We start from the raw sequence: 27,976 nt of genomic DNA on the forward strand, positions 1-27,976 counted from the left end.
TTTGGACTGTGTGATGTTTCTTTCATTCTAGTCGAAACTTTGTGCCTGTCAAATAGTATGTTGAGCGTCTACGTTCATATTTTCACATGATCGTTTAATCAATATTTCCATTATTTCTACAGTGCACATTTTTTTATTACATCACAAATGGGCAAAATCAAAATGGCACCAAATGTTTCCCCTAATATAGAGGAACAGTGGGGCCTGTGAATAGGGCATCAAGGATAGCCCATTTGTGGCCTTGGAATATTACATTGAATAAATGGAAAAGAAAAAAAAATGTTGGATATTTTACTGAATTGCATAATGCATGCAAAACTGACTGAGGCTCTCCTATTTGTTCATAGTATTCAGATGTCTCCAGACTAAATTGCCCACACATGCTAATGATGACAAATTAAAATACACTCCACGGACCATTTCCTCTCATTTTTTTCCCTCAACCCTCTCTCTACCCCGTGTAGATATGGCAGGCTCATATACTTTTCAGGTTTGCAAATACCTCATCAGCAAAATAAATGCAATTGATGCCCCACATTTAATAATCTAAAAGAATTGACATCACCTGCCTTTGATTTGAACCTCAAACCTTTTCATCAAAATAGTCTCTTTTATGTATGTATGTCAATAATAGTCTCAAAGCTCACTGTGATTTTTATTTCCCTCTCATTTTAATCCTATTTCATGAGCTCATTTTTACTACCTTCTCTCTTGTCCGTTTCCCCTCTCGGATTGTTGGCCCTTTCTGTCCCTCTCACTCCTGACAGTCTGAGAATTCTCTTCAAATGACCCTTCATTTCATGAGCTCACTTCTCCCTCGTCACATCCCTACCTTATCCAAGTTTCATGAACCGTGGACCCAGTGGGTGTTTCATGAAGCTGTTACGCCAACTTGATGGACGACTGGAATGTGTTTCTTGGGGAAATATTAATTGTATACAGATTCATGATACACCGGCCCACCAGTTTGACAGATATTCCATACAGCATCTCATTTTTATTATTCTGACTTATTTACTCTATAAAGCCTATCAGATGCATGGATGTTGATTACTGCTTGTAAAGCAATCTGTAAAACTAACGACACTTCGTGAAATGTTACCCAGGGCCCTGTAACACAAAGGCTTGCAAATAATTGCAGATATGAAAGAATGATTTTGATTGGATCCTGCTCAGTGGATAGAGCCCAATGTGCATGCACTGATCTTGATTGGTCATTCAGTGATTGATTGCTAATCATGCGTTACAGAGCCATGGACTATACAGAACCAGAAAAAGACAACACCTGACCAGTATTCCTGTTGGTGACAAAAAGTACAAAATTTATTAGCCTTCCTTATTATCAAAGGACAAACATCCATTCAAATCCTTGTCAAGTATTTCAGAAAACATTACACACAATGTCTGTCTCACATATAAACACCTAGTTGAACAAACATACAATTTCATCGAAACCATTCATGTACAAAAAAAACTTATCCTCTGTGTTTTACATAATATTGAAAAGGCAGATTATCCGGCTAGTTAACATACACCCTGTATAACATGGAAAATTGGAAATGAAAGCCCTTCCGTCCACTTGATTTAAAACTACATTTTCAGTCGACACCTGAGAGGGCATATAGCTAGGGCCGAGTCCCCAACTTTTGAGCAGGTAATGGGGCTGCGGTGCAAGAAGTCAAAATTAGGCCAAATTGTGGTTTTGGGAACCACTGACCGTCACGTTGATTTGTATATGCGCACTTGTGTACAAAGTGAATGGAGGTGGAAATAGGGAACCGTGCATGTGACTGAATAAAGTGCTGCTGTATGAAGTGAACGGTGGTTCCCAATATCACGATAATGCCCAAAATTATCAGTAGTCTTTTTTTTTGCTTACATGTATTTTGCGAGTCACTCATCACAGGGGTGTGAGTGGTCACAAAAAGATCTGAAAAAAGCTGATGAGTGTTGAAAAAAGTCTGAAATAGAAAGAGCTCCCATACTTTTTGTACACTACAGAGGATAGCCAAATATAAGCTGAAATTCAGCTGAAAATCAAAACAAAAAAATCTGAAATCGGATGAAAATCTGAACTCTCACACCCCTGCTCATCACCAAAATTTCACCGAGTGTACCTGATCGTTGCTGCAGAAGAGAACATACCTTAGCCTACAGCAATGACTTTTATATGCATTATGTACATTCAAGTACAGCAGCAACAACACAGAATTTACAGAATGAACAGAATCATCAATGTTTTTGTCAATCATCAAATTTAACCTAGTGTATCTGGCCATTGCTGAAGGGAAATCCTAAAATTACAGCAATAAATTTTATATGTGGTATGTATACATGTAGTTTATTTAGTTGTACAGCTGTAACAACACATAATGCACTGTATGAAAATAAAGTGATATTTACACCAGTCTTATTAAACAACTGCAGGTGAGAAACTTAATATAAATGTGCAGTTTAAGGTTGAATAAGACAAAACCTCTTGTGTTTGCAAATGATGATGAACTATCAAATACATTAGCCTTTAGATCTCGGTCGATCTTGGAACAATATATTACTCAGATAATTCTTGTTGGTTTATAAATCATGGAGGACATTTTTCAAAAAGAGAATGAAACCTCACTAAGTGAACCTAACACTACAAAAACCGTAGCATTGAAACCTCAATATCTTCTTGTTTGTTAAAAGATTTATTTAAAAAATCATCTCTTTATTATAAACCACAGCTGCTTCAAGGCTCACGTTTGCAAGGGCCTCGTCTTACAAAGAGATACGATCGATCTGATCAACCTCAAGTACGTGGAAATCAATCAATGTCATAATTTTTTCCACGGGAAATTTGCACAATGTCCTTTGTAAATAAAGAGAAGCACACTGAATTTTGAAGAAAACTGAATGATTGAAAATACTTCATATGTATCTAGAAAACATTTTGAACAAAGTTGTGTTTAAGATGTTGACGTTGCTGGCTTTCCATAATTGTGGTTGATTGGATCAATCGTTACTCTTTGTAAGACTGGGCCCAGGCGTACATTTCAGGAAGAAAGTCTACATCAGAAAAATAACTACAGTAAACATGTTTAATCGTGCTTTTATGCAATAACATGATATTTCCTTGCAGCAACAGTTCATATTTTAAATTTGTTGGGATGTGAACCCCCACCCCCCCCCAAAAAAAAACAACCTCAGACTCAAAACGAGTCCATCAGAATTGTTTTGGTTATAAATGAAAACAGCACACGCAGGCAAATTTTTTGGTACAAAAGGAAAACACTTCTGGCCTACCATTTTGGTTGTACTGGATAAATAAAAGGGGTATACACAGTCATCAAGGGAGATATGAATTTGGTTTCATTCATCCAGCATATATAAACAGATGTCGTGCATGTGTCAAAATCAGTTATCCAGCCCTTGCCTTTAACCCCCCCCCCCCCCCTTGCCATTAACGAGAAGGCAACCTGCAGTATACTCTACTGCTAAAAATAAAAAAATAAAATGCATGCATAAAACCAATTCACCAGAGAAATTGTCTTCAAAAATTGCAATTTGAAATAAACTTAAAACAATATGAGGAATATTCTGTAAATTACACACACAAGGTGCTCATGAAAATAAGGCTGTGAATAGTCTATGGATACTGTAGTGAAAACATGAAGTGTGTAAATAATATGGGAAAATCTCTATTAAATTTCATTTTTAATATTGTTTCACGGCATGTATGAATGCAACAAATATATTTTGTTTGAGTTGAATATAAGAATTCCAAATGAAAAATTCAAGATGGAAAAATATCAATACTAGTAGTTACTATAAACGAAAACACATTATAGATCAATCTATTCACTTTAAAATAGACTGTGCAAACAGAATATGAAACAGATAAACAGTGCTTAAAAACATATTAATCATACTATGTGGATAAAAATAGGGAAAACATTAAGTAAAGAAAAAAAAAAAATTTTAAAGTCATAATTTTATACTAAAATTATATAAATCAAGTATTTTTTTTCAACATCAATCAAAATAAATTATATATGATTAATTACAAGACTGATAGATATTTGTGCTTCATTTTAATGTACCGAGTTATTTGGTCAAAATAATATCTATAAATATTATAGATATATACACAGTACTTTAAACAAATATCTAATTCACTCATTAATAGCAATAGGTCATTTGGATGTCAGCTTTCAAACATGTGTACCAGCAACAAGGGCCCTGTGATATAAAACTCACAAATTGATGCCGAACACATTCTTATAATTGATAGCGATGAACATAATGTATATTCAATCACAAAAATCAATTTTATGATCAATCAATAAGCTTTGCATTACAGGACTCTGCGTCACACATGCATGTTTATCTGCATGCATCCATAAGATACGGCAATGTTCAACACTAATGACCCCGCTCACTTCTAGAACCGGATGGTCCCTATACAAAGTCTATGGGAATTACATAATTCAGTAGTCAACAATGCAATGACATGATGTCGGATATTTCCAAAGATATATCTATAATTCTCTTGAATGGAGAGTGGCAAATGTAATGATAATGGTCCAGATTTTCAAAGAATCGTTAGGCCAAGGACATGGTAGTTTTATGTGATGAATTGAGCTTACTATAAGGCATGATTTATAAATGCCACTGACAATCTCTAGATGTGAATAATTTCACTTTGGAGGTTTACTTCAAATTCAAGTTGTCAATAGGCTCAAAGCAACAAAAAACACCAAAGGCACAATAACAGCTCAAGTCCCAATTCTCACCTCAAGACATGTGGAAAACTCTTCCAATTAAAGATAAATAGGATTTTTTTAAAAAAGCCATGTAGTGGCAGCAAGATACTTTTGAAATAAAGGCATCAACCATCATGAATAACATCTATCAACTTTTTTAAAACATCGACCTTGGGGCTCATGCCAACGGTAGAGCAGGGATTTCAGATACCAGTGACCCAGGTTCGATTCCCGCTGGTGAATCAATACCCTTTGATGAGTTATTTATCATTACTAGGTCCCTCGGAGGGGACCTTCTGCATTTGGTCCTCTGGTTTCTTGCTCACAAGTATCCACCACAATTATTTCATGCAAGATTCAAACACAGACCTTCATTTTTGAGGAGCGCGATCGTGCCGGTGCTCCTACCGCGCTCCTTAAAAAAATAAGGAGAGCAAAAAATCGCGCTCCTAAAAAAAAAGAAAAAGAAAAAATTGCTAAAATTTCACATTTCACATCTTTAAATCCATGAAATCGCCTTCTTTTTTTCCATAATTCCTTGAAATTACTTTTAGTTGAAATCTATCAGAAAAATGAAGAATATTCATCTCTTTCCCGACTCTGATTTTAATTTAATCTCGGTAAATGTTGCAGTCCCATATGTAGATTTTCATGGCAACACCATGGAAGTCTATATGTGGGACTACAATATTTACCGAGGTAAGTTGAAAGTTGAGTCGGGAAAGTGAAATTTTTTCAATTTTTTATTTTTTATTATTTTTTTTTAGCAGGAGCACGTACGACATCTTGTAAACGTATTGACTTGACCTAGGCCTAGTTTCACCACAGTTTAATTAATAGCTAACACAGCTATTGCATAGATACAATGTTAAGGAAAATCTACAATTTTTCATACATGCATTGTGTAATGAATTGATTTGAGGCGATTTATTGAGCTCCACGATATTATAAACGTGAAGGACTGTGAAACAGCTACTAACTTTATACAAATCATTATCGCCAGTCGCCACCAGCAACCAAATCTACAACTTTCAATTTCCAGTTGCAGACCATCATTGTATTCATTTTCTAATAATACATTACGACTCATTATCCTTAAATTCATCAGGTTCTGTAATTTAACGTCTTCTCTTCATCCACACTCATCACAGTGCACACTGGAACATACACACTTATACAAACCAATGAAGAGTCCTATCAAACATACACCCATGAACATTCAAATGACCAGCACCAATAGCCACTTCACACCTGAGACAGAAAAATGGACACAAAGACTTCAAGTAAAATACTGAAGAAATCCATCTTAAGGAACAGAATACACACACTCCACTATTTCTTTGTCTCGTAATATCCCTATCAACATCATGACATAAATACTAAATCTGGAGTGCACAGCAAAGGATTTATCCTACTAATATTGCAAGTTGCCAAGCATTTGCACAGTAGAGTTGCATACATACCTGCCAATGCATAAAGAGAGAGAGTAAAAAATCTTTATTTTCTAGCAAATTTCAATCACATCTTACAAACGAACCTGTGAAAACTTATATTTTCGTGTCAGAGACATCCTATTTTGATGATTTTTACACATGAAAATCATAATTAAAGCTAACATTTGAATTATGGTATTCCATTGGTCTGCATTTTATATCTTCCCTTGCTTTTAATCACATAACAGCCCCTTAATGTAAAAGATAAACTCCACAATACAACTGATATCAATGTGATCATCAAAGTTCATCTGTGTTGGTTGAAAAAAAAGAAAAAATTGAACTTTTGCTCTCAACACATTGCGAAAAAATCTGAAGAATTACCTCATTCAAACCTTAACTCAATAGGGACGGAGAGCAATACAAGGTTCCGAGTGTCTACGTTTTGATATCAATCGCTACGTCTACAGCTCAAATCGGGTCACTTCGGTCTTGCTGAGGAAGGCTGCAGTTAGCAGCCAAAAGTTTTGAGGTAATTCTACAGATTTTTTTTCTTTTGTGTTGAGAACAAAAGTTCAACTTTTCCTTGATATCAATGCAAGTCCAAAACGAACTATGTACCAAACAGATACAATTGCTTGCAAGTTTGATTGTACACTTCGTTAGACCTACATGTACAACTGTGCTGTGTTCAGATGACTACTTCCCTACACCACCATCCATCAAACAGCTACAACCTCACAGTTCTTTCTTCAAGTTCCTCGCTCGGTACACGCTGCATGTCCCCTCTCCGCCTGCAGGGGGCGTCGCCTTCCTTCCAGCATGCCACCTTCGTCTGCCACGTCTCGGGGAGGAGCATGATGATGAAACCACCGATGATGAGGAGGGCACCAACGATCTTAAGAGGAGGCAGCTCCATATCTAGGAATGCTGTATCAATCACTGAAGAAAAGAAAATGGAAAAAGCACAAATATTCATTTCACGGCCTGTTTTGATTTTTTAATTATCCCTCATTATTATGGACTACCATAACCAAAGCTGGCTGGCTTCTGTTGACTCTTTTTTTTTCGACACTCCACATAGACAATTGAAATAGTGCCTATTCGGTTGTATTGTTCATAATAAGGCTCTGATTCTATCGTGTGCATTTTCTTCACTTCACACTAATTTTTCAAACATAATCCAGCAACTCTAAATTTTAAACTACACAGAAGAAAGAGTTAAATAGTATAACTACTAAAAAGCACATTTCATTAGATTTTAAAATATAAAGGGGTTAACAGTATCTTTCTGAATATGCTTTATGTACATATGCCCATACCAAAATAATTCTTTATTTTAGTCGCATTTTACTCATTTATTTATTAGGTTGGCCGTAGATAAGATTTATCTCCTTTTTGGCTGTTACCCTCTAAGTATATCAATATAATGCTAATGTTGTTGTATTGATATATTGTCTTGTTTGTGCTGTATGTATTATATTACCCATTGTTGATTTTGATATTTTATGCCGAAAAATGATTGAAAATGAAAAATGTAAAACTGTAGTCCTGTATTTTATTCCTTGTAAAAATTCATTGTATTGTTAGAAATTGAAGTGACAATGAATTGACCTTACCTGCATTGATTGGGATCCCTACAATATTAGCCAGGGAGATGAGGAGGGGGTAGGTGAGAGCTATTCCAAAATTAACCAGGAAGTTGAATACTGTGGTAGAGAGAAATATCAAAATATACTTTCAAAAGCATGTTCACTCTAAAGAGTTATTGAATACAATATACATCAATAGAATATAAAGAGGCTTTAAAAGGAGGAAATTATAATTTGTAAACAAATTTTTGACATTACTCTTATGTGTTTAAGATCACATGCTCGATCCGTTATGAAAATCGTAAGTCAGAAAAAATTGGATCCTTAAAATAATTTCCTCCTAAATCTTGACATTTTGCAAGCTAATCACTGTGGTAAAAAAAAATGAAATATGCAATTCATTTAATTTATAAATCTTCTTGTAGAAGAGTGATTCTATCAGTAATTGGTATGCTGTTATCATTGAGGTCCTAAAACAGAAATTTCAATATTACAAACATATGAAAATAAATTAAGTGAAGTTAAGACAGACATTTTCAAACAAATAGGACATGAACAGAATCCAAGAAAACAAGCAAATGTCAAGTCTTTTCCAAGCAATAATAGTCGCTATCCCACATGTCCCTATCTACATATACATAAATGATCTTGAAATGTAGTCATGGCCACTCTTCCGCCTATATTTCATGACTTAATGTTAATAGAGATAGGTTTGTGCAACTAAACCAGAACTAGATCTACCATAAATTGATTTTAAAGACTTCAAATGAAATCATTGATTTCTGCAACTAATGGGATTTAGCTTTAAGGCTAAATTTTACTAACCAATGCCAAGAGCTGACGTCCCGCAGAGGAACGCCCAAGGCAGGTTGTTCCAGTCCATAATCTCCCGCTTGCCAAAGTAGAGGCCGAGCATGATGGGCCAGAGGAGGACGAGGTTGAGCAGGGCCAGCATGGTGAGAAATAGAGACACCTGACCGTAGGTGGCATCACCCAAGAAGCGCTTGAACAGAACCTAGAGGGGGTGATAGTATGGAAGGTGATTGACTGATTACCAATACTGTATTTGCTTTTACTTATAGAATGACCACAAGGCTGTTCATAAAGTTACCCAATATCCATGACTTTAGACATGACTGGAACATGTTCTCAGGTGCTAAATTCCGCTAGTACAGCTACATTGGATATATCATTTAACAAAAGAAAGGGTTACCAGTTGTGTGAAAGGTCGGTCGTCACTTATGAACAGCTTGATGAAACACACCCCGCCTGATTTGCAATAACAAGAAATTAAACATGAAATGAGAGAAATCGATAAACTGGGACACCAGACGATTCAGAATTGAGAGCTACACAAAGATGGTGCCTCAACTGAATGATTAACTGAAAGAAAGAGGGCAATAATAAAATCGCACCATATAATTTGGCTCTGAATAAAGGATGGTTTTCTGAAGTCATGTTAACCTGCAATGTTCTCACTTTGTGTTAAAGTATTCGGCAGCTGGAAATATCAACTTTTATTTACATTGTACATTTCTCATGTTTCATGTGCTCTTTCTTTGAGCTTCAATGGTCAAGAAAATTATTTTAGTAATAACTCACAGACAATTATGAATGAGTGTCAAATGAGCTAATAAATTGAACGTGTTGGAGGTGGTGGTGGTGTATTACAACTGGCCATCAACAGTTAAATTGCAACTTTAAAACAGGTGGGTGTTTCATTAAGCTGTTCATAATTTATGAGATACTTTCTGAATGACTGGTGATCTTTTCACGTGATAATGATATACACCAAATTTTTATTGATGTTGATTAAAAGCCTAAGAAATTATCACTAATTAATTGTCCATTAGGTTGCCCTTAACTTACGAACAGATTCATAAAACATACCAAGTTTAAATTAATCCGGAGCTCAGAAAATGGACCAGAGAAGATATGGATTCTGTAATGAGGTTATGTTAGTTCTGAATGATGTGGGACCTACCTTGTAGAGGGCCGCTCCTATTGCAGCACCCAAAGCCAAGAGTACTCCTATGACACTCCCGCCTCCAAAGCCATCAGCTGCCATCATCAAGACAGTACCCACAATGGACAGAAGCACCGAGCATAACTGAAGACAAAGTGGGACAAATAAGGGAGAAATTATATGATCAAATAAACATAACCCTAAAATACCAAATACAACAATCAAACAAGTATGGTGAAACCTGTCTCAATGGCCACCAGTAAATAATGAAATTCTGTATTAGTGGCCACCAAAACTGTCTCCCATTTGAAATGAAAATGTGTTAAAGAACCTGTCTATACAGAGTCACAGATCTGCCTCATGAGGCCACTTTTTCCATTTTCCTTGAATTGCCTTAATAGAGAGATTTGACTAGAGTATGAAAAGATATTGAACAACTAAGTCATTATCACACAATTTTTTTTAATAATTTTTTTCTCATGAGTTATTTTGAGGGAGCAGTTGAAAGAGAAAAAGAACAGAGCGAGAAGGGATGAGGAGGAAGAGAAAAGGAAACTCACCCTGGCAGGAAGAAGGATGAGCAGTTCCTCCAACCAAATCCAAGAGAATACATAGATAAATGCAGTATTGGTGACAAAGAGTGCTGTGACATCCGTCGGCGACTTGAACTTGAGAGCCGCAGCGTACATGTAGTTTGTGATTATCCACAGGGCACAGAATGGACCTGTCAGTTTTAGGCAGTTCCAGAGAGTCATGCCTCTCTCTCCATATATCTGCTGATCAGCCCTGATGAGAAGAAAAATACCACATCATTCCACCAAACCAACAAAGACATAGGAAATTTTAGAGGGATGTCTATAGAAAGTCTCTGGGTTGGTATTCATTCTCTTCAGTTCTTAGTGAATCAGGTTACATGGTTATAACAAAGAAGTTAGATGGATTTTCAACTATGTGCAGTCAAGATATCAGCCCTCCTCCAGATCAGAATATATCATACCCTTAGATTATCAAAGATTTTCCTCATCTAATCTGATTGTCACTCCCGTTCACCACATTAATCAAATTCTAATTTGATCCATGCCACAAGCTCTACATGTATGTGACTTTGATATCCAATCAGATCATCTTTCCTCCCACAAATAAACCAGGTGTGAAGTCGATCAATTAATCGGTCCTGTCTTTGCCCTCAAAACCGCCCAAGACTAATACAATTATAATCCCTCGGATAAACATCAAGCATGTTTAAAGTTGATCCATCAAACGTTTTTTTAAACTGTTGCGAAAAGCATTAAAAGTATGGAAAGACAGGCGGATGACCCCAAACAGACACTGCTGCCAGCTACCACCTTCGGTTGGTAGAGGCATTAAAAGGGACTTACTTATATAACTCTTTGATACCAGCCCAGCCGGCATTCCTCTGATCCTTGAAGATCACCAAGGAGCCAATGATGTAGATTGGGTAGCACACCAACATCCAAATTGTTGAGAACCAGATGATAAAGAACGGAGCATCAAAGTTCTCATCGTACATTGCCTTCATGAACTGAGTAGCCGCCACCCACGAAATTGCAACACCAAGGCCAATGGACAGACCTATAAGAATCTTGCGGACAGTGCTATAGGAGGAAGAGGGCGGTTTGGTGCATTTTTCGATTGTCACTTCAACTGGTACTTGATCAGCTGAAAAAGGAAACACAGACATTGAAAAGAATGAAAATTCCATTCCTACTATTTCTTCCCATGTACATGTATGGTTTCACATGGAGAAGGCTTCGACCCAAACATTTAATTTATATTTACCAAATAAAGGTAGCAAGGGAGAAAATGAATCATTATAAAAGTTCTTTCTTTTCAACAGCATATCTGTATGATTCAACAATGTACAAAGCTCAAAAGCTAATAATTACTTTATTTTTACTAAATGAATATAAAAAGTAATGAAAATAGAGAACTATGAAAATAAACCAATATAAATTTTCTCTTTCTATCAGCATTTCATTCTCATGAAAATAATTACCTGTAGGATGGGCTCCATTTTGCTTTTGCTCCGGTATTACTTTTTTCTGCACTTCTGCAGCATGATCACCGTCCCCTTGATGACCTTCAGACTCAGAGTTCGGGAGAAGCATAGGTTCCTTTTCTGTTGCTTCCTCAATCCCCGGTTGTTCTGCCTCCCCTTTTGTTGGCTTTACCTCATCCTCAATCTCTACTTTCTCATCTGCTGGAGCCTCTTTTGCTGGAGGAGCCTCTCCTTCTGGAACACCTTCCGCTGGAGCACCTTCTACCAGAGTACTGTCCATTTCACTCACCGGAGCCTCTGCGGCTGATGGGTCTTGCTGGCCATTGTTTTGCTGGTTATTGTCTTTATCCGATTCCATTGTACACTAGTGCAAGTCAGCAATGCCCTGCTACCACCCAAAAAATGTGACTCATGCAATGTCCAATGGAAAACACTTCCACTCAAACTTGCTTCAACATAAAAAAAAGACTGGTCTAGTCACTGGCCAGATCAGAGTTGAGGCAACTTTAGTTGATGCTGGGGATTCAACTGGTAATGAAAAGAAACAGAATATTTTGTGAGCAATTACAATGCAAATTATTCTCGCTCGAGTAACATTACTTCAATCACTGATCAGAGTTGAGGTGGCTCTAGTTGCTGCTGGGGAATTGACTGATAAGGAAAAGATACAGAATATTTTGTGAGCGATTACAATACAAATTATTCTCGCTCGAGTGAGTAGACCTTACTTCATTACACAGTACATAACTGTACATAAACATGCATTTGGCAAAAAAATATATCAATGCACGTAGTTTCAACAAATATTAACTAAGGGGGGGGGGCATAAAATTTAGGATTAAATAATTTTTCATGTTACCATCCTTCACATTTATTATTTCATGGAGCTCAATAAATCGCTCTCCTTAATTTTTCAATTGAGCTCCTCAAAAAAAATCTCCTAGATGAGCTCAATATGATGCAATTCAGGCCCACAATACATGGTAAATTTTTCAATATGCATCTTGTAGCTTGGCAAAAAACAAAGAACAAGATGGTGACATAAACGATACAGCAATTTTCCCCCGTCTTTTCTTATTATTCTCATTTTTATAAAATGAATTGTTTAAAAATGAAATCAATATTGTAGAAATGTCAGAAATGAAGTTTCATCCTATTTACATCATGAACTAGGGCGAGATCTTTTAGAAGTAGGAATCTCGGGGGCAAAAGTTTCATTTTTTATTCACGGTACAAGCACATGAATGGGATGCAATCCCAGGAGGCTCCTAGAGAGCAAAAATCATTCACTAACGTGTGCTTACTCTCCAGGGATTGCATCCCATTCATGTGCATGTACCGCAAAAAAACCTGAAATTTTTGCCGCCGAGATTTCTACTTTCCTTTTAAAAAAGATTTAGCCCTAAATCATGAAAATGGGAAACTTTATTTCTGACAATTATACGATATCAATTCCATTTTTAAACAAGGAATTCATTTTAAAACACGAGAAAATATCTTGGAAAGATGGAAGATTTGATGCGATGTTTACGTCGCCATCTTCTTGTCTTTCGCCAAATTACAAGACGCACACAGACGTGCGTCTTGAAAGACAAAAGAGAACAAGATCATGAAGATGGCGACGTAAAAACTGCAGCAAGTCTTCCCCATCTTTTCAAGATTTTTTCGTTTTTTTTAAATTGAATCAATATCGTATAAATTTCGGAAATTAAGTTGTATCCCATATTCCCATTTACAGGATTTAGGGCTAAATCTTTTTAGAAGTTGAAATCTCAGCCAGGGCAGGGGCAAAAATTTGGTTGTTTTTTTTTCTCGTGGTAGGTTCTAACATTACATGCACATCATGAATGAGACACAATCCCTGACCCTGGCTCCATGGGGAGTAAAGACAGTCTGACTAAGCCTAGACCTAGAGCCTCGTCCTGGCTATCCCTGGCCGAGGCTCCATGGAGACACTCATTTTGATTTAATGAACAAGTGTAACTGTAGTCTGACTAGTAAGCACATGTCTTGGTCTTTCTTTGGTTAAGTCGGCATGTGCAGTCTTGCTGTACTCCGCCAAACGTTAGTGAATCATTTTTATTCTCTAGGAGCCTCTTGGCTGCCTTGTCCTTGATACTAAACGTTAACTGGCGCTGGCATGCCTACTCTAGTGTCATTGCACTGTGCAGAGGAATATCCCCTGCATGTCCACTGATAATTTTATCTCGTAACTCCAAGTTACGGGATTATATGAGATACGAGCTGCGCATGCGCACATCAGTGAGCCTTGTGCATGTTCGACTGACCACGGGCAGTCATTTTTTCCTCAGTTATTTTTGGAAGAATTTTGCGCTTTTCGCACTCTACAGGAGGAAAGCGTTAGAGTGCTTATTTGTATACTAATTTTACAAGTTCTGAGCCCGGTTCTAGAACTGTAATTTGTGAATTTAGCCTGTTATGGCTAATTTTGCAAGTGAAGAAAACCAAATGGAAACCGCCACTGACACTGTATTCTCACCGGAGGCCGTCCGCACGGCGGTACGGGCCTCCAATGCAGAGGTGAGTGCCCGGAGAAACGGGACGGCTGGAGGTGATGGAGTGGTCTTCGCAGGCACGGCTAGCGATGATCAGATAAGTGAAACCTTTGTAATACCTAAGATAACTAATACTAAGTCAGGCAAAAGTAAAATTGCTACTGCTAAGAGTGCTAGAGAAAAGGTTATGGAGTCTCATTTGCAGTCTCAAATGTCAGTTCCTAAACAAAGTATTTGTAAGCCAAAGGCTAATACTACTAGTATAGTGATTGTATTACCGACCGGCCTTGTATTACCGAACGCGCGCATCATATGCGTCAGAAAATAATCAAATACGCTCAAACCTTTGCAACTTCCTCCCAAAGGGAACTTAAATAGAAAAATGATGAAAAATTATCAAAAACACAATTTCGAAGTCTTTATATCCTCAAAACAATAAAATATGGTCAAAATAGCTCATCAGTGACTTTGTCGTTTTCCCAACTTTTAGCTTTTCCCATAGAAAACACACGTTCGGTAATACGATACCTTTTCAAGTGACCAAAATATTTCACTTGCGAAGAGGGGTCCGATTGGAAGCTGATGTCGTAAAAATGAAAAACAATTTCGGCAAAAATTCTGCATGTTTATATTTTGTAGGTATTTGTGTATTTATGGTGAAAGTTTGGTGAATTTTATTGGAATAATGTGTTTGATATGATCAAATTCATGAAAAGTGTTCGGTAATACGATCCACTACCATACTACTAGTACTAGCAAGGGGAAGACATACCAGTAATATTGCGCAACGCACCGGTACCGGGTACCGATTCTTGCATACAGCACGTGCAATGTATCGGCCTTTGTCATGTAAAAATCTATTTCAGTAGACCTACCATGTCTATACCGTACTTAAAAACAGGCAAATCTATGCTCTATCACTTCTGATATTCCACTTCATTTGAATTACAGACAAGCGTTTGATTCTCCTATTCCCAAAGCGGAACATTTACGGCTCCGATTTCCCGACGTACCCTTTCGATGACCCTGCTAAGATAAGACTGGCCGGCTTTGGCAACGCAACTTGAATGATATTATTTCATCATCATCTGCGCTGCACGCAAAATGATAGCGGCGATCGCGCCGCGCGCGAGCCAGAGGCGCTGGCGTACGTACGGTACGGCCGCCGTGAAGCGAAAGAGAAGAAATATTTACATTTTACTCGACAGCTCTGTTTTTGTTTTTGCCGCAGGGGCGGCGGTGCCCCGGGGCGGAGCGAAGTTGGGGGGGGGGGGGGTGTATAGGGATAAATAGGGCACAATTTCTTTCGAAAAGGGCACAATCTTAAAACAAAGGGGAACAAATAAGCTAAAATGTTAATCGAGGAGTGAGCTTAAGTTAATTGTATCATTAATTCGAAGCTTGCAAGCAAGCACAGACTTTGGCATTTTCATGAAGAAAATAAAATTTTGTGATAGATTTTGGCATAATTTATTCAGAAAATGATATCACATTTCACCCTTTTCTGTTTCTATTTCTTTTCCTCCTTTTCTTGTTCTTGAAATGTTTTTTATTGAGGGGCATGCAGCCCCCAAGGCCCCCCCCCCCCTCAAATGTAGGCCGATGCCACTGCTTATCTACCCCACTCACAATGACTCATGAAACCCAAGGCACATAGGATTATGGATTATTCTTACAAGTTTTTTTTTCCTTCATAAGTCGTAACATATGAAAATGCATGTTTCTTGTTTCAAATAGGGGCACTGGATCCTCAGGTGAAAGGGACACAGAACACGTTCGTAAGGGGCATTTAATTTCGTGCGTGAAAGGGGGCACTGTTCGAGAAAAGACACAAGAAGGCAGGGGGCCGGGCACTTGCTCACACATAATTCTCACTCTGACCGAGGCGAGATCGGGCACAGACCACTTTCGAGAGGGGGCTTAAATGGGCACTAATATACGAGAAAGCTATATAAGGCACTTGGTATCACCTAAAACGAGTCCTTCTCAGGTTAGATTAATTGGCGCAGTACACGTTCGTGTGGGGGCATTTTCTTGCGTAAAAAAGACACTTTTCTTAATAAAAATGGCACTTTTTAGTGCTTCAAAAACTGTGCCCCCCGATCGCCGGCCTTGTTTTTGCAGCATTCTTTTATTGCATTTTCCAGTGAATAATAACTGACTTCAAAAATTTCATAAAACCATATATGACTTTATCGTGTTACATTCGAGTTGAATAGAAGAATGCACAATGATGTCACCGGGAACACCGGGAATATCACCCCCCCCCCCCCCTCCAGGACAATAAGGTAAAGTACCCGGACAATTACCCCCAGTAGCCAACGGCGAGACGCACAATATAGTCCCGGGGCCCGTACTCCTCTTATTATTTCCAGAAAGTTAAGGGCAGATTAGGCCTTAAGATCATATCTGCCCCTGGTTTCTGGAAATTATAATATTAACTCGATCCATTGCCCTGCCCCTGTGCGAAATAAACCAGCATCACTCGTGTCGGTGAAACCAGAAGAGGGGGGGGGGCAGGGAGTGGGCATGCACATTCAATGACATTCATTTTTAAGTGATTTTTTTTGGGTTGTCAAATTTTCCTAGGGAAAATATGACCCCCCCCCCCTCCGTTTGGAAAATCCTGGATTTGCCCCTGGGAGAAACCAATCTCTAATGCACCAACAAAAATTTTGAGACTTATTTAAAATAAGTAAAAGAGAATGGTAAGATTTTGAGAGAAACTAGACAGGAAAGATATGGTTGTTCTGAATTTAAGATCCCTATGTCAATTTCAAATTGGCAACTGAATAATTGAATTATCACAAGTGTATGGGCAATTTTCCCATAGACAAGTCCCAATTATCCGGGGATAGTTTCTCCTAAAACGCATCTAATTCCCCTGGGGCAATAATAAAAATAAACCAAGGAGTATATTGTTTTATGTCCGCATGCAAGAAAACTCTAATATCAAGCAAAACTTTTTTTGTAAATAAAAATGACATTTTAGACATTTGTGTAACGGAGCAGTGCTTTATATCACCAATGAGTCCAATTGATTTGAAGTCTCCATGGGTAGAGTGATTGACAAGTTTTTACAACAGCTTTGTCTGATTGATTTATGACGGTGTCCTCGGGAAGGGATATAGTTCAGGGGGTAGTTGTTTTATCAATACTAATTGTCGGAGGGTAGGACTAATTGTCTTTGGTTAGACATACAGGGAGTTAATCAGACTCGTTGCAAATTATGTTTCAGTATTTTTTCCCAACTTCGCCCACCCCCTCCCCCCGGCTTTCCCGGACAGCGACATAGTGGGGGAAGAACCCCATGCCGCTTCCAAATATCCCCGCCCCCTCGAGTATAGTTAAGCTACTTTTCTTGAATCACTAATTCGGTATAGATTAATTCGAAATAAGGGGCCGGGGGAGGGGGGAGTATTCATAATTTGTGAAATCTCATCGTTTTCCATGAGGCCATCACGTGCGTTCTAATCTGAATACAATAGGGAATTGTTAGCCTGTATACCCTCAGTTGCACTTTGGGTTTATATGACATTATGCCAGCCTACACTTACCATGAAGATATACATGTAGATCGCCATGCTAACCTTATTGATGCTCTCACCTACCACTTGGGGGCCGATCCAGGATTTTCCAAAGGGGGAGCACATTTTTCCGAGGAAATTTTTTAAGAAAAAAAGAAGAAAAAAATGGCCCTCACTTGTGTTTGATCGACATATTCCCATTAAAAAATATATGCTGTAATTTTCAAGGGGAGGGCTCACTTGTGTAAAAACGGCATACTTATATCAAACATTTTGAATATGAGTGGATCCCAAGCGGGAGGCATGGGCCGGATGTGCCCCCTCCCTGAATCTGCCATAGCTATTGCTGTAATAATATACATGTATTATAAGTGATCAAAACTGTGTCTCTCATTGACTCTATAGCTAATATTCTTAATCCTTTGAGATAAAAAGTGATCATACAGAAAATGAAGGAGCCCATATCTTTTTATTTGTAAAGAGAAGCTAAAATGATTTGAATGGAAAAACACTTGATTTTCCATAATCATCGCGGTATATGGCGTGCAAATGGAGGCGATTGGGGCAATGCCTCCCGGAAAAAAAATGTTTCACGACCAAGAAAATAGACATGAAAGGAAAAGGGGTGAATGCAATATATTTTTCTGGATATCACATGTACGTCAAAAACCATCACAGAAAAAGGGAGAGGGGTGTCAGTGTATAAAAGTGGTTAACTTATTTTATAGAGTTTGCCCCATACGCCACTTCCGGCCCCTCGGAAATTTTGGCTCATGGCGCTTCTGGCGGTACAGATTTATTGTCGGGAATATGTGTGTTCAATCAGGGAGTTGGCATTGTAACTTCTCTTTATTACAAGGCAACAATGCTAAGAATGTTGCTGGGTCATAGTTGAAGACTATTGGTAATGCTATATTAGCCATCGTCTACCATGCTTAGAGGTATAGACTACCTCCATGCCCTGCTTGTACTTCTAACCATGCATGGGCCCCTGGCACACGGCCCCTAAATGAATTGATATAACTACATAAATAAAAGACGAATAAAATAAAGATAGATGAATAAATGAATGAATAAATTAAACATTAGATGTTATTTAAGATCATTGTACGGGTAGGGGCAGAATTTGTCATAATACCAGCATATCATGAATGTCTTTTTTTTTTGGTTTATGAACGAACATTATTACGTTTATTTCAATTTCACGAGCCCGCAGCATATATGCTTGAATCATACCAGTACATGCATCGACATCAGTAATGATGAATTTTCATTAGACTTGAATGTAAAGGGCCTATAAATCTACGAAACTGAGTGAGATTAGCAAGCATTGTAAGTGTCTGTGTGGCATCGACAATTTTATTTCAAATTTAATTCAAATGCTTATTTCAACAGAAGAAAATAAAATACCCAGTAACTACATTGGCAATTGCAAATAAAGCTTGTACAAACAATATACTGATATAAATCGAGATAGGTATACTGTATGTGATATTTCCCCATAAGTAAACAAAATAATACATATCAGAGAGACCCCCCCCCCTGCCTTCAACCGACCGCCTATATACGCCGACTATTGCTTGCAAAATATACAATGATTGGGCGGGCAACCGGAAGGTGATACTGCAGATTATCCCCAATCCAGGATGTGATGAAGTGGTTTAGATACCATTGTATACAATTCTACGCTTTTTGCAGTTGTAGTATACAGTGCGTCCCAGAAAAAACGAAACCGAGATTTAGCGATCATTTATCATTACTTAATCATAAATAAAATAGACAAATGACCTACCAATTTAAAGCTTAGAATCTCTTCTTTCATCTGATATTACTTAGATTATTTCTTATTCACGCATGAGTGAGCAAATGCAATTTGAAGAAAGGATATCAAAAACTCATTTGGCGGGGGGTATCTGGGTTTCAAAAAGAAAACCACATTTTTGAAAAGTTCAATATCTCCTCTTTAATTTGATACCTAAATTACAGAAAATGGTCAAGAAATAACAAAGTTCTGGTCATTTGAAATAAGGCTTGAATTTCAATAATTTCATAAAATGAAGAGGTTCTCCAGGATGGCTTTCAAACTCTCTCGACACTCTGTTTTGTTGACGATCAGCCATGCATTAAATCTTTTGTTCACCATGCGAAAGCTTCTGTGGGAAACCGGTGAAAACACGTTTATCTCGTGAAATTATGGAAATACAAGCCTTATTTCAAATGAACAGAACTTTTTATTTCTGGACCATTTTTTGTAATTTTGGTACCAAATTAAAGAGCAGATATTGAACTTTTCAGAAATGTGGTTTTCTTTTGAAACCCAGATAACCCCCTCCAAATGAGTTTTTGGTATCCTTTCTTCAAATTGTTTTTGCTCACTCATGCGTGAATAAGAAATAAGCTAAGTAATATCAGATGAAAGAGGAGATTCTAAGCTTTAAATTGGTAGGTCATTTGTCTATTCTATTTATGATTAAGTTATGATAAATGATCGCTAAATCTCGGTTTCGTTTATTCTGGGACGCACTGTATAGGTCCATGGGTAGACATTGGTGGCGTTCGGGGGGGGGGTACTTGTCAACTTTCGATGTTCATATTTTGTTTACAATATCAGTCCTGAGGAAAGGCAGTCTCGTTCTCCCTAGATGGACCAAAATCTCATCAAAATCGTCTTCCTATATCTCTTCTTCTTCTTTTTCGGGGGGGGGGGGGGGGGGGGGTTATAGTTTGTTAAAAAAATAAAAGTGAATATACGCGTCTGTTACAACCGACGATTACAAAAAATGCAAATTAATTCTGCATGCAGATATTGAGTGCAGTTTAGCTGTTTTATGGATAGGTCTCGGCGCGAGTGGGGGGACATTTTACCGGCAAGAAATTTCATGGTATATATCTTTAATGGAAACTGAATCAATTTGACATATCAAATAAAGTTTGAAAGTGGTACCTGGAAAAGAATGTATATATACTGCAATAATTTTTAATCAAGTGATTAGCTTTATGATATATACTATACATACATCTAACGTATATATGAGTTGTCTGGCTTTTTATTATGATTTATCGAGTGTTGATTTTTTTTAACCAGCAGATTGCCGACTCATTTCTAAACCGACTTTGTGTTCAGCGGCTTTTTTTTTTAAATCTGAGATGACAGTGTGGGGTTTGTTTCCAAACCCCACTGGCTGGTGAAGAAGATCCTGTAAAGATATTGACTTTGAGCAGCAAACTATTTGCATAGCGAAAAAGTCAATTGAATTCAGGCAATAAAGCCTGCAAACAAAATTAATGCAAAATTCACGGGAACAAACCAACCTCAACGGGCAACAAAGGTTTTTTTTAAATCATGACTAAATACTCACATAACTCTGCATCGCATGTAGTTCTAGCAGAATCCTTCACAGAATATTGTTAGCAATAGATAAATCCTTTTCACGATATATTCTTACGCTCTTAGTCAAGTACCCATGCATCATACTTCCATAAACCAGAGTGTTTTATCTTCAAATGACCCCGTTTGCACATGTTGCAGGTGCAATGTGGAAATGACTGTGGAGAGCGCAGACCGAATTGAATAGGAAAAGCAATATGTGGGTGACAAGGGTTCGTGACACCGCCCCTCTCCATGGTTCAGGGTTCTAAAGTGTACCTTTCGTTTGAGATTACTAAATACTGTGCGAGAATATCTCTCCTTCCATTAATGCACTATACAAATATATTGTTGGAAAAGGAGGACAATTTGGTTATGGGCACCCGCCCCCCCCCCTACACACACACACCAAGAAGGGGAACAGAGGTGATAGAATGTGGGGGAAAAAAACCTGATACAAAGATAGGAAAAATGTATATACTGTAATGTATATGTTTTGACGGGCGTTATTCCGCCACAAGCTTCATTGCTTCATAGGGGAATTGCGTCTTCTCTTTATAGGCCTATTCATATTCTTTTATTGTAAAATGATTTGGAATATGATGAAAAATTGAAGAAAACAAATGTTCATTTCAATGAAAGTAATGAAAAATATCTTAAACTGTAGGCATGAATACGCTTGAAATAATGAACCATTCAAATATTTCAATCACCCACCCCCTAAAAAAGTGTTTCGAATACTTGAAAATGGTTCCAGTTGTATGTACTTCTTCCTTTTTTTTCCACTGGATATGTAACTGGAAATCATTATTTGGGTAAATATTGGAATACACTCCTTTGGTAACACAGTTTGACCACGAATTCTGCCCTAGACCAAAATGACTTTCACTTTTTAGGCCGGAAGTACTTGCCAATAATTCTTTCAGATCACTTCCTTCAGGAGGGAAACAATAGGTGTAATATCACATGCGAACTATGGGGCAATAAAACGCAAATGAGAATAGAAAAGGGATAAAATGTATTCAGGTGCGGGGGGGGGTCCCGCCTCTTCCCGTTCCTTGGCCCTTCTTGAGGAATGGGAATCCACTAATAAATTCTGTCTTGGATGTAACTGACTGTACTGACATCTGGAAACCTACACAAATTCTAACTATTGTGGTGGTGGTGGTGCATGGTGGTTATTTTACATCATAAAAATTAATTTTCTTTCACCATGTGCATTTGATTCATAATGAACAAATAACTGGACAGGCGGAAAACTCCGCTGCCAAAGCTAGGAGGCTGATGACGAGAGATAAATGCCAGGCTCTCTCTTTTATTCCTTGCTTGATAGAAAGACGTAGGCCCTCATCATGTTCTATCCCCCCCCCCCCATTATTCTGTCTCCCTATCTCAGCTGTATAAAGCAGTCTCGCCAAGTACTGACTCGTCCATGTACTAGACCCATTAAGCACTGATTTTTTTAAGAAGCGAACCACCAATGACAGCTTTATAGCGCCATCTTTTGACGGGGTAGGTTATACAAGTTTAAATTAAACTCCGGAGGGGGGCACTTACAATGACGAGTGAATACCATGAGCGACCCCCAAAAAAGATGCCTTTTCAAGATAGGGCACGTTACGTACGTAACGTTATGAGGGAGTCAAAAACAAAAACAAATGAAAAAAGGGTATCTATTAATTTCGCTAGCAAAGTCAGATTTGCGAGGGTATGAAAAATTAAGACTGAATGTTTCATAAAGGATGTTCTTTTTGCCCCAGAATTCAACATTATACGTATTAATTAGATTACGATTTGCGTGAGGTGTGGGAGGTGGGGCAAACCCAGTGATGTAGGTAAAGGTAAAAATCCGATGTCTGACGTCCGTGACAATTAAAATATCGCTGTACTCGTTTAGGGGCTCAATTCAGAGAATACTTGCCAAGAGTATCGTTTTGCTTCCAATACTAATTAAGCATGTTAAGGGTAGGGTTCCACACGCCAATACTTGTTAAGGGGTGCATTTTCAGAATATGGAATATACTTGTTCCGGGTGCTTTTCGAGACCCCATGCATGGTCGCGCATGGTATCCACTCGTCAATGAAATTGCCCCAAGGATTAAACTATAAGTATCAAAATATCAATCATCAGGCCTCTATGAGATATGCACATTTTTTAAAGCTATTGAACACTGAATTTTATTTTTGTTCAAAATATGAAAAAGAGAGACGCATTATCTTTAAAAAACTTATTGTTGAAGGGATGATCCGGGCTGAAAATATTTATATATCCAAATAAATATAGAGTAAAATTCACAAAGAAAAATTTCATCAGAATCGGATAACAAATAACAAAGTTATTGAACTTTATTGAAAAATTTATCACTATTTTTGTGAAAAAGGTTATATGTACATCGTCATGAATATTCATTAGGTGGGCTGATTATGTCACATCTCCATTTTCCTTTTCTTATGATATTACATGAAATCATAAATGTTTCATTTCTTCATACATGTGTAAATGATGTGTCCCCATTATGATGAAATGTGAATTTTGTATAGGACCCAATTCGCATACCAGTCGATAAAATAATGGTTTGACGTTACATGTGTTTTCCTTTAACTGCCTAAGTCCCAGTATTTCCGAAAGCAACTGGCGCATGAGAGATGGAAGAGCGCCATCATATTCAATTACTACAGTGTGTCCCCAAAAAACTATACACTTTTGAAATGGCTGCCAAATAATAAATGCATCATTTAGGGAGAAAAGATTTATGTATATGGAAAGCAAATATAGTCAACTTTCAAATGACACCAAAAAGTTGGAAAACTATTCATGCTTGAGCGAGCACTGTCCACTGAAACAAAGGGTATGAAAATTAGGGGGGCCGGAATTAGCCTTCCAATTTCTTTCAGGGTTTTTTTTTTTTGGTACTTGCAAAGTTGAGGGTTATTTGGTGAATTAATGATCAGTTGTGGTCAGTTTGTTGTTTGTGAGAATTTCATGCGTTTTTGAATAAAAATTTAATGCATGAGTGATCACAAATTGCAATTTTTAGTGCAGCATTTTGACATTATCAGGGGCTTCAGCCCACACTTTTTTCCAAAACCATGTACAAAAACGCAAAAATGACCATACGATTGTAATTTTTTGTATGGTCAGCCCCCCCCCCCTCACTTTGAAAACCGTTCCGCGGCCCCTGATTATCATGTGGATCTCAGTAATGTGTTCATGACAGTCAGGAGAATAGGGGTAATATGCATGACTTAAGTAGGTTAAGTACCTTGATGGGATAAAGGTTAACAGAACATTTAGCAGCCTCTCCCTCCATCTTTACCCCCTCTTCCCTCTTCCTGAGAGACTAAGCTCAGCTAGGCTGGGCAGGAATTAGCCTTACAGTTTTTTTTTGAGTGGTTAGTCCTTTGGAAGCTAAGGGTGTAAAGCTAAATTAATGGGTGAGATAAGTTTTGGTTTCTTAGGTAAATTTCTTGAGTTACTAAGTTGAAATTTAATTCATGAGTGAACAGGAATTGTAATTTTAGTGTAGCATATTTATCTTGTGGACCTCAGAATTGTGTTCGTGAGAGTCAGAGTAATGTGATGGTACCTGCTACAAGCAAGAGGGTGAGATATGCTAAGACTTGGTTAAAAGGGCATTCCTCTTCTTTTTGTCCTTTATATAAATTAAATATCATTATGTACCATCCCCCTCCACCTCCATTTCTCAGCCCCCCCCCCTCTCTCTCACAGTCTCACTTCCTGGATTGTAGCCTATTCAAAACTTAACTGCCAAGTGACCGGTGGCTGATGGTCAGATTTTTTTATTGAGATGCCCCAATTCAGAATTAATCATTAAATCAACATTCTGCTCTGGACTTCTCGCGTACATGACAATAGCCATCATGCAGTCTCTCTACAGGAGGGGAGGGCAGGAAATGGGGAGGGGGCGGGGGCAGAATGATCTGTTGACTTTATTCAATCAACCTACTTCTCCATCTTAAGCCCTATCTCACCCCCTATTCTTCCGACTCCCATGAACACAGTGCTGAGATCCACATGATAAAGTTGAAATGCTGCCCAAAAAGAGATCCAAATGATAAAGTTGAAATGCTGCCCCAAAAAGTGTAATTTGTGTTCACTCATGCATTAAAGTTAAATTTAACCTGCATGCTTAAACAACAAAAACTGGTCACGGTCGATCATTTTAATTATCACAACGCCCTTAACTTTGCAAGTTCCAAAGGTTTTGCCTCTCAAAAACTGAAATAAATTGGAAGGGTAATTCCAGCCCACCCTAATTTTCATACCCTTTGTTTCAGTGGGCAGTGCTCAAGCATAAATAGTTTTCCAACTTTTTGGTGTCATTTGAAAGTTGACTTAGTTGGCTTCCATATTATGTAAGTGCCATATTTTTTTATTTGGCAGCCATTTCAAAGGTGTATACTTGTTTTGGGGGACGCACTGTATACTACTACTACTACTACTACTACTACTACTACTACTACTACTACTACTACTACTACTACTACTACTACTACTACTACTACTACTATACTACTACTACTACTACTACTACTACTACTACTACTACTACTACTACTACTACTACTACTACTATTACTACTTCTATACTACTAATAATGATGATGATAATAATTATTTGATGATTAGGTACAATTATTTCTTTAGAACTGCGAAAAGCAAGCATTTTTTTCTTCAAAACAATAAAATTAATTGAACTAAGGGTGAATATTGTGTTGATTTCTTCCACTCTAATTATCATACTTGGTCTTAGCATTATTTTGTCTACCAGGCGTTAAGCGATGATTATATTGTTATTAATATTTACCATTATTTACAATAACATATCTGTTTGTCGTCACCTGTGGGTCGTGTGGTCCAGTGGTTAGAGCATCGGACTCATAATCGCAAGGTTGTGAACTCTGCCATTGTCTCCACTCTGATAAAAAGGCCCGAGAGTTATAACTGTCGTCTATTACGTCAGCCACTGTGACTGATTAACCTAGACGTAAAATGTTTCCAATGTAACTGCTTATATGCAGCTTGGCGTTTGCCAGCAAAATGCTGTCCTGCCGAGTTCCTACGGGAGTTAACACAAACAGAAACAAACAGAAACCTGTGCCCGGGAGGCGAAAAGCGATCTTAATCACCGTGACACGAAGGTCTCTCCTCCCGATATTGGGACCACTGGTGGACCACTAAGACACAGGGGGTTCCCCTTCACCATTTAGCATCTTATCAGAGGGACGCAGTGTTTTCCACTGTAACGTAGCCACCATCTCTGGAACAGAGAAGGTGACGTTTCACAACTCAGCGCAATCTTATATAGAAAGACTAATAATATTGCAGTTCTATATTTTCGAGGCGAAATTATATATGTAGGTCTTTTCCGGTAAATTTATAAATAATCAACCTCTTCGTACGTCTGATCCCCATTTTGCTTACTCTACTTCGTTAATTGATACCATTGATTAATTGGTTAATTGATATGTACATTAACCAATATCTTAATTGATACCATTATGCATACCCTGTTTCACAAGTTTTACTTTCACAAGGTTTTCTCCACATGGCAGCTTTTAAGTTACATGACTATCAACAATATTATTCAATTGATTTCAAGAATGTATTGTATTGTTATATCTCAATGTAATTCAAATTGTTTATTTTTCCAATGATGTCGAGATGAGCCAACTGTATTTACTTTGCTTTTATTGTGGAAATAAATGGAATGAAAGTAAATGAAATTGCCCACGTCCTGATCATTTTAGAATTGAGAGTAGTGTAGATGCGGTTAGAAAATAGTTAAAAGCATATTATGAATAAAGAAGAAATGCCAAAATACATGACAGTTACTTTAACATTGCTTGTCTATATGACAAATATTTGTCTAATATCATATATTCTAAATAATGTCACTACAGTGCCCTTTGACCTGTGTACCTGCCATGTTCCTCTTTTCACTTTCAGTTTTATTTCCACCACTCTTTTCTCCCTCTCTCTTCCTTTGCCTCCCTTTTTCCACTCTTATAATTTCTATTAAAAAATTATCATTATTATCGTTATCATTAAAATTATTATCCAAACTACTTTCCACTTTTTGTTGTCGCTTATTCGCTCTATTTTGGTATTTTGTAGATTATGTATTTTAATTTCGTTTTCCGCCAGTCTCTTGTATATAGGTTATGTTAATTAGTATTGGAACTAAGTTAGGGACTTGCTTTTTTTACAAGCTCTGCTTTTCTTGGCAAGTCCCTCCGTTCAGAGAACTTCAATATTTGTTATAAAATGTTATAGAACTGTATGCATTATTTTGAGTAAGTATTATTTTGAACATGTATTTACACTGGATTTTGTTATTTGTTTGAACGGAAATAAATAAATCTAAATCTAAGTATACCGTAACCATGTTTCACCCCGCTATCGTTCTTGCTTGTGCAATCTTTGCAATAATTCTTAAATTAATATCATTAACAAATCAAAAATATTTCAATGGCATTTTAGAATCCTATAATTACCCTATTACTAATCGATCCTATGAATTTTAACCACCCCGCTAGCCCCTTCACGATTATTAGCAAACATAACAATTAGGACGTTTACGTTTATCAACAACATGTATAATAAAGTGGTATGCATTTCATAAATATCTATTTAGTAAATTTATATATTTTTAAATTTATGGAAATATAGGCCTATAGTTACGTGACGTTAGTATGGATTTGATTTAAAACCCTGCTATTTATTACGCCTGCATGTATACGAGTTCTGATTTAATGAGTCTGACATCGGATAGACCTTAATGGAGGCTT

At 37.5% G+C, this 27,976-nt stretch overlaps 1 protein-coding gene across 2 annotated transcripts; it reads right to left on the reverse strand.

The window, feature by feature from the left end:
- Window positions 1–5,821: 5,821 nt before the first annotated feature.
- LOC121420409 (putative thiamine transporter SLC35F3) lies at window positions 5,822–21,327 on the reverse strand. 2 transcript variants are annotated; one of them, XM_041615045.1, is made up of 8 exons: window positions 21,156–21,327; window positions 11,751–12,281; window positions 11,113–11,413; window positions 10,294–10,519; window positions 9,752–9,877; window positions 8,593–8,782; window positions 7,795–7,884; window positions 5,822–7,117 (listed from the first exon to the last, which is right to left on the reverse strand). In XM_041615045.1, exons 2-8 carry the CDS (start codon window positions 12,109–12,111, stop codon window positions 6,906–6,908), a joined length of 1,506 nt encoding a protein of 501 aa, XP_041470979.1. In that variant the 5' UTR covers window positions 12,112–12,281; window positions 21,156–21,327; the 3' UTR covers window positions 5,822–6,905. The 2 variants fall into 2 exon arrangements, with proteins under 2 accessions (XP_041470979.1, XP_041470973.1); XM_041615039.1 differs by lacking the exon at window positions 21,156–21,327 and adding an exon at window positions 15,145–15,303.
- Between the last annotated feature and the right edge of the window lie 6,649 nt (window positions 21,328–27,976).

The sequence above is a fragment of the Lytechinus variegatus genome, chromosome 1 (genome assembly GCF_018143015.1).
Source record: "Lytechinus variegatus isolate NC3 chromosome 1, Lvar_3.0, whole genome shotgun sequence".
Lineage (NCBI taxonomy): Eukaryota > Metazoa > Echinodermata > Echinoidea > Temnopleuroida > Toxopneustidae > Lytechinus > Lytechinus variegatus.

Bases quoted from the DNA above. Each gene is read 5' to 3' on its own strand.
- LOC121420409 (XM_041615045.1), bottom strand. From the start codon at position 12,111: ATGGAATCGGATAAAGACAATAACCAGCAAAACAATGGCCAGCAAGAC. The intron at 8,783-9,751 runs GTAGGTCCCACA...CACCCCCTCTAG, and splicing joins TAGGAGCGGCCCTCTACAAG to GTTCTGTTCAAGCGCTTCTT. The intron at 7,885-8,592 runs GTTAGTAAAATT...TCTCTACCACAG, and splicing joins GACGTCAGCTCTTGGCATTG to TATTCAACTTCCTGGTTAAT.